The 8,086-nt window shown below is 49.3% G+C and overlaps 1 protein-coding gene across 1 annotated transcript in view; it reads left to right on the top strand.

Annotated features, from left to right (window-relative positions):
* The first annotated feature begins 225 nt into the window (after window positions 1-225).
* DAP (death associated protein) overlaps window positions 226-8,086 on the top strand; it is a 48,699-nt gene continuing 40,838 nt past the window's right edge. Inside the window, exon 1 of the mRNA XM_033109954.1 lies at window positions 226-416. Within this exon, the coding sequence (XP_032965845.1) occupies window positions 362-416 (55 nt within the window). The 5' untranslated portion in view covers window positions 226-361. The remainder of the gene's footprint in view (window positions 417-8,086) is intronic.

Here is an 8,086-nt window from a genome sequence, read left to right as displayed (position 1 = left end):
CCCGTCTCCTAACCGGAGACGCCCCGCCCCGCAGCTCCCTCCTCCTCCTCCGCCGGTGATGCAGGCGTCCAACGTGGCGCTGCGAACTGCGCAGGCTCAGTACACGGGGCGCGCGGGGACCAGCGGGGCGGGCCGGGCGCAGTGACGTCAACGCGCAGTCGCGCGCGGGCAGGCCGCGCCACGTCGGCGCGCTGCGGCCGCGCCCCCTCCGACGGCCGCGGTAGGCCCGCCCGCGCGCGGCCCCGCCACCCCACGCGCGCGCCGGCTTCGCTCGCTGGCGCTCACGCCCGCGCGCATATCCCTGCCGGCCCGCGAGCCCGCCGCCGCCGCCGTCCCTGTCCCTCGGAAACGCGGTCGCGCCATGTCTTCGCCTCCCGAGGGGAAGCTAGAGACGAAAGCTGGACACCCGCCCGCCGGTACTGACTCGTTTCCACTTTCTCTCCGCACGCGGGGCCCCCGGGCGGGCTCGAACCCGCGGGTGTGGGGCGCCGGGTGGGGAGTCCCGGGCGCACTGCCCGGGCGCGGGGCACGCGGCACGCGGCGCGGGGGCTTCCCCACCAGCCTGGGACGTGGCCACTCGTGGGGTTTTCAGTTCCTCAGCCCCGCGCGGGGAGGCCCATTTCTTGAAAGTGTGCAGGACGTCGCAAGCCTGTGGCAGCTGCCTGCAAAGGACAGCACTTGAATAAGCCCAGTTGCACAACTTCCAGAAAGAAGTGGGGGCGGTGTGAACACAGAATGCACATGTTTTGGAAAAACGAGTAGCTGCAACAATTACACGTCGGTGTTTTTAATACCACGCTGATGATTAATTGTAGGCTGACAGCATTTCATACTGACAAGACGGCCAAAGGAGCGGAAGTCCTTTTTATCGCCAATCACTCGATGTGACCTTCTCCCCTCAGTTCCTTTCACATCCAGCTTTTTCTCAAACGTGATGTTTGTATGTGTGTTTTGGGTGTTCCTTTTTCTTCTTCTTTTTCTTTTCTTTTTCTTTTTTCCAAATTCTGAATTCTGAGCCAAGGAAGTTAAATCCAGGAAGGCGTCATCTTTCTTAGAAAATCTGAATCTGCGTAACCTTTCTGTTCATAGGGCCTCCTCCCCTTTCCGAGCACAGTTCCTGTTTGCGCTTGGAGTCTGTTCCAACTGGTCAAGTTCCATTTCTTCCCACCTTGGGAATGACAATGGATACTTATGGGAGGACCCTGGGAGAGCATGAAAGGCCACAGGGTCCCAGAAGCCACGTCACCTCAATGCGGGGGGCTCCGTTCGGGTCTTGATTGCACACGTTAGTGTTAGAAACTCACTCTTCTAACGACAGCCTTAGTGAAACGTGGCTGCTTTGTGTGGCATGAATCCTTACTATAGTAAAGACTCCTGAAATCTCCATCTGCCGTCCCCTGCTATAGGGCACTAATTCCCTCCTTCATTCAGCATGGTGACTAGAGCAGTTCCTTATATATGTTGCATTCCATGGTAGTATTTTTTACTGCTGAAAGAAGCTCTCAACAAGAACAAGAAAATTAACTGGCACTAGGGAAGAAAAATGGCCAACTAATGCCCGAGGACTTAAGAGGCACAGGATTTTAGAAAGTAGTTCCACTGTAACAGAAAATAGGTTTTGGGAGCCTTTGTGTTGCATTACTTAAAAGGGGAAAAAAAGTACCTCAAAGAGATTTCCTTTAGAGATAACTCTGATCTTTAATTCCTACCACAGCAGTGATCCGTGTCCAGCTGCCTGACAACCTGGGCAGCTCTGCAAGGACCCCTTCTTTTATACTCCCCTGTGCCAGGGTGATGAGTGGCAGTAAAGCATATGTGTTGGAGTGATACCAAATCAAAGTAGTTGTAACAAAATTGCATATAGAGACGTACCTGTATGGAGATTTTTAAGATCAGAGACATGAGCTGTACATAGGAACTCCCTGGGAGAAAATTCATGAAGGACTGGTTTTTTTTGAGTTGTGAACAGCTAGGCTTTCTGAATTACAAATTAAAATAGCTTATTTATGCAGAGGACAGAGGAGCCAACTAATTTGTGCTGGTGTAGCAGTGACTTGTGGTCTAAGTTTTGAGGCCCATCACTTCTCTAGGGCTCCGTTTTCCTAATCTATGCAATGATAGGTTTGGGCCAGATGGTCTTTCTGTGAAAGTCACAGAGCTGGGCTGCCTTTGCCACTATAACTCTCACTGGAGCTCCATCCCTTCCATCCATCAGAACTGGAGTCCAAGGGCAGTTAATCCCACAGATAAACTCTTCAAGTGACGTCAGGGCAGGTCCTTTATTTAGCCTTTGGGGCCCCATTCACGCAGGAGCTGCTTAAGGAGCTGTCTCTGTCATTCCCCATTTTCCAAGGCCGTTCCCACCGGGCCAGAGTTGGAGGAAGAGCCTGGCATCCTGGCCCACGGGTGCAGGTTAGAAAGGGGCCTTTTGTCAGTTGCAGTATTTTGCCTCCCATCACTGCCCCTCAGATGTACTTTACCCTGTGGAACAGAGGACCCTGTGGGAAAGCCTTTTGACAGAAAGTTGACGGTATTCTTGTTTACTCTGGCGTGGTGAGAGAGTAGGCAGTTCTGCAGAGTAGATGTTGAAAAGTAAAAACCCACTATAATAAAGGATAATCATCAAGGATAGCCAAGAGCACTGTTCTTAAATCAAAATAACAGCCTTGAAAACTTCAGGAACGCTTTCATTAAGTGCTTAAACACAGACTTGTGCTTAAATCCTCAATCGGAAACAATAAAAGTCTCTTCCTTGACTGTCTTCATGTTCTTTTGTGTTTTCTCGTTATTACTGTTAAGCCAGGAACTCTCCTGTGCATTCCCACTTCCCATTTCCTTATCACACGTATCACACTTACTGTCTGTCACCTGACTGCTTCTCCTCTCCTTGCTTCCAGGGCTCGGCTTATCTCTGTCTTCATCCCCAGAGGCTGGCACAGTGCCTGGCACAAAATACTCAGATAGCTCCTCAGTGAGTTTCTCTAAAGCCTCTTAGCACCTCTCACTTCCCTGCAGCATTTGGGGCCCTGCAGTGTCCCCCTACTTAGGAGCTGACTCCAGTGTGCTCTAGTGATGCAGGTGGGACTCTCGGCCAATTTAGGCTGCATCATAACAGTGCGACTAGTAACTAACATTTGCTGAGTGTTGCAGTGGGCCTGGTGTAGGGGAGGAAAAATAATTTTACCTCTACCCTTCTAGGTTCTTGGCTGAGACCCCCCTCCCCCGCCACCCCGTAATAAACACAGATTAAAAAGAGAAACACAAACAGAAGTTTAATAACATGTCTGCCTCCTCTGTACATGGGAGAGATCCAGGAAAACTGAGTAACTCCCGAAATACTCCAAGCCACCACCTTAAATACCAATTTCAACTAAAGGCAAAAGAAAAATGTTGGGGAGTGGGGAGCCAGTTACGGGAGGTTTCCAGGGAAAGGTAAACCGGGAGAAGGTTGTTACGCAGATTTGATTCTCTTGAGTCATCCTTCCCTTCCTGGTACAGAGAGGGAGGCGTTTACAAATGGAGATTTCCGTGGTAAATGGAAATGCCCCTTCCAAAAGGGGAGCTTCTCTCTTTTTTTTCCCCAGAGCTTTCCTTGTCTGCTGTTTCTTAATTGGCTGTTTCTTAATTAGCTCAAAATAACACACTTTGGGGCGGCATATTCTGCTCCCCTTCACTGGCACCGTTCTAAGCACTTGGCACTTACTCACTTATTTAACTAGCAGTCACCTTACAGTTGGGATAAAGGGGACAACTCCATTTTTATAAACTGACCCAAACTGTTTGGAGAATCCTTGCTGATTCCCCTGAGCCAGTGACTTCAGGGGGACCAGCCTGTGGCACCTTTGCCTCTTGGAACCTCAGCAGCCCTTCTCAACAGGGGGCCCCATCACCGGTGTCTCCTCCCAAGGTGTGAGATTCCTGAGGCTTCTGGGGAGGTGGAGGAAAGGTGCTGTGCAAATGCAGAGTCCCGTTACCCATGGGGGCTGGGCGCTGGTGACACAGCATGGTGTGCTGGAAAAGTCGTCACGTGTTAATGATCTCAGAGCTCCCCCCTGCTCTCCACCACAAAACATCTGCAGGGAAACAGGGTGAGACTGCGTGTTGTATGAGCGCTGTTGGAACTACAGAATAGCAAAGTTAGAATTAGTCAGGTTCTGTTTCAGCTAATAGCAATGCTGGGGCGCCTCAGCAGAAAGGGGGACGAATTATAAGCCGCAGTTACTCATTTCTGCCAGTCTTCCTGGGTTGGTGGCAGTGAGGTGGATGACATCTCTCTGTTAAACACATTTTGCTGGCCCCGTTTCCCTCCATTTCCCAAGGAAGCCAAAGCCACATGTCAGTAAAGTTCTCGTAAATCTAACATGTGGTAGCGTTGAGCATTACTAGTTTTATGTGTGCTTACGAAAAGTAGCCTTCACGTCCCTTCTGGAACCGAGTCAAATGAAAATGTAAGCACAATTGTATCTATTGGAGGTAAAATGAGAAATAGGCCACTTTGCTTTCTTCAGTCATTTCAAAATAATTTAATTCTTAGTTATATTAATCAATCAGACACGAGTTAAGGATGCATTTTTAAAGGTTGCGAGTGATAATTCTGCCTGAATTATCTTCTGCAGGAAGGTGTTGATGTTCTCTAGGCCACCGTGACGCTAGGAATGGAAGACGAATGAGTTTTGTGTTGTAATAACCAATGGTCACAGGTTTGCTAACCGTGTCCCCAGTGCCCTCGGCCCAATCACTGGTCAACGTTTGAAGGTACAGGAGAGAGGCCTGTCTGCCTTTGCTCTCGACATGCCAACAAAGAAGAGAGACCCTTTTAGTTACTGCATTTTTCCAAAAGCTTCCAGTCAGGGTGGACCGCAGCATTTCAAAGGCGTGTTTTAGGTTTGAGCTCCGTCCTCTCGGGCGGAAACACAGGCGGCACACCCTAGCGAGTCTGGCTCCAGCGCCTGCAGTCCTTGGCGGATGGATATGTGTGTGAATTCACAGCCCTGCTCGCTCCCTGCTGGAAACCCGGCCCTGGTTCTTGGGGCGCCTCCAGTCACGAGTGATCCGGGGACGCCCCCTCGCCTCCCCCTGCCCCGCAGTGGGTCTTCCTAGCCTGCCGTTGAGCCTGAGCGGTGCCGCCCTCGCACAGAGGGCACCCTGACACCTGGACACAGGAGTCAGTGGCTTCCTCATATTTCTTACCTGACAGGGTCTGACTGGAGGACGCTTCCTTCGCTCCCTTTGCCCCTTGGACGGGAAGCTGCTCTGCAGAGAACTTGGAACATCAAACATATTTTCTTCCCTTGCCCAGGTGGCGAGTAACCAGGCCTGCCCTATGCGTCACTTTGTTCCTCCGTGGAGCAATGATGCTGAGTCTCCTGAAGGAAAGGCCTGCAGGGGAGGATTGAGGGTGCGGCCGCCGGGTCACATCCAGCCCTGTGACCCCTGGCTTCCCCCTCTTCATGCCTGGGGGTCTACTCCATGGGGTGACTGTAAAGTGGGAGGATGTAGGGCCGGTGGTTAGAATGCTGCCTTGCACGTGGCGAGATGAAAAAAGAGCAGCAAGTTAAAGAACGGTCCAGTATCTGCGATTCTCCAGAAGCTTCCTTACTTACATGAGGTACTGACGACTGTCCTGGTGACAGTTAGCTGACCCCACCAGTGCAGCGCACAGTGGGGGGCACGCTGCAGGGTGTCTCACTTACTCTTGCGTGACCCATGAGTTGAGTCCTGGTGTCGTCCCCATGTGACGCAGGAGGACACGGGGGTGAGCGGAGAGTGAAGCACCAAGGACTTGAAGACTGGCGGTCTCTCTAAGTGCCAGGTGCCAGTTTGTTAAAACTGTTTTAATAAGAGTAGGTTGACCGTAGAGCATAAATGTAAAGCTCTCGTTTGAGTAACAGCCAACACAACAAAATTCCAAGATTTTTTTCAACTGTCTCTCTTAAAAATACTTACATTTGCGAATATTCTGCAAAGATTTCTGCAAAAATTATTCTGCCTTTGTATTTTCGCAAATGAAGAGTTCTAGAGACAGTGATGAAACAATCACAATAAATATGAAATATGTGCTATCATACTTTTTGGCAGGATTGCAAGTTCAAATGAATCTGTCTCAGCCTTGAGTTATTATTATTGCCACTTTTTATTGCTGCATGAATCACCATACATACTGTGAGGGATTGATAGAGTTAATTGTTTTTATAAACGCAGTTAAATGAAGTGCTAGTGCAGAGTGACAGCCTTGACACGTGTGGTTGCTTCAACAGAGGAGTAGACAGGCCACTGTGAGCTTCAGATGACGATTATTTCAAATGTCACCTTGATATTTATCGTCAGTTTTCTTTGTAGTTAATTGCACAGCCCTTTTTAACTTTTAGTTTATAGAAAACATCTGGGTAATAGTTTTAAACTTTTATGTCTGCCAAGTTGAAGTGATGAGGAGATCATTTTTAAATGGGTATCTGTATTAGTCAGCTCAGGCTGCTACAACAAAATACCACAGGCTGGGAGTCTTCACAGAAATTTATTTTCTCAGTTCTGGAGGCTGGAAGTCCAAATCAAGGAGCTTAAACCTCTCTCCGTGGCTTCTCACTGTGTCCCATTGGGGCCTTTTCTCTGTGCACCTGCATCCCTGGGGTCTCTTCCTCTTCTTATAAGGACACCAGTCCTGTTGGATCAGGGCTGCACCTAAACAGCCTCTTGTAACCTAATCCCTCCTTCAGAGGTCGTGTCTCCACATGCGGTCGTATTCTGAGCTCCTGGGCTGCAATGTAAGCATTTGGAGGAAGCCCCTAGCAGCACTTCTAATCCATTTCTAATGGGAATGGGATGGGAGTGGGATAGATGAGAGGGCAGCATGAATTTTAAGAAAATAACGTTTAGTGGTACAGTTCTCTCAGCCTCCTCCTTTGGCTAAAAAAAAAAACAAAAAAACAGAACTCTCCAATCTTACATTTCAGTAGAGTGGGGAATCATCTTAAATGTACTACAGAATTTTATTTTCAGTCTCCATTTCTTAAGGTTTGGCATACTGTAGAACCTGAGAAATCTTCATAAACCACCTGCAAATGGTGCTTTTGTTTTCTTCTCCTTTTTTGAAAAACATCTGAGCCCAAAGTGAGGGAAATCCCTAGGAACCACACCCAAAGAAGAAACTGAAATTCAGAGCAGTTAGTAAGAGCCTTGGGCCCACATGAGGCAGGGAGTGGCCTGGTGTGTCTTCCTCTTCTTATAAGGACCCCAGTCCTGGATCAGAGCCCACCCCAACGCCCTCATTTAACCCAAGACCCCAGCGGAAAGCTGGGTGCTCAGAGGCCAAATCCATGGGGAAAGGGGAGGGGAAATAAATGTGGCTAGTGGGATGGGGAGAAAGCTGACCTGTTTTAGCCTGGGCTCCAGATGGAGAAAAAAGTGTTCTTGAGAATTTGTGAATGCAGGCCTGCCTTGATGGGGGCTGTGGGTTCAAATTTACACTGTTTGGCAATTCCTGAGGAATCTGACTTAAAAAAGAGTTTCCAGGTGCCTGTACTCCTGGCCTGACAGGAGCATGTATAGCATTTCTCCAAAATGATTTTGCCTGATGCTGGGCCCCAGAGGGACCCCTCAGATAAAGCTCTACTGAAGACAAGCTCACCGTCACCCCAGTAAGGGTGAGTCGGCAGGCAAAAACAGACAGTGGATTAGACTCCCGAGGATGTCAGATAATACAGTCGTTGGATCTACACCTATAAGACAAGTATGTCTAATATGTTTAAATATATAAAAGGGAAATGAATAAGACCCTGCTGTGCCTTTTTCTGATAGACTGTTGCTAAGTACCTTTGGCCATGAAGCAGGCATCGTCAGCTTCCTGAAGCTGGGGGGCTGGCAGACGCTCCCCGGGAAACTGAAAACTAGTGAACAGTTGGGTGTGAGCCTGAGGGGGTTTTCACATTCTCCTTCCTGCTCTTTAGCATCTAAAGAAACTTGTTCTGGACTTTGCTAGTTCAGCAGGGTCCCACTGAAATTTGAAATGCCAGAGGACATGGCCTAACACGTTGACTGCTGCGTGATGGCAGAACACTGGGAGTCGCTATCCTGAGAAGGGAAGATGAGG

This window comes from Rhinolophus ferrumequinum, chromosome 7 (assembly GCF_004115265.2).
Source record: "Rhinolophus ferrumequinum isolate MPI-CBG mRhiFer1 chromosome 7, mRhiFer1_v1.p, whole genome shotgun sequence".
Taxonomy (NCBI): domain Eukaryota; kingdom Metazoa; phylum Chordata; class Mammalia; order Chiroptera; family Rhinolophidae; genus Rhinolophus; species Rhinolophus ferrumequinum.
The sequence above is the reverse complement of the archived record's forward strand: the minus strand, read 5'-3'. Positions and strand labels throughout refer to the sequence as shown.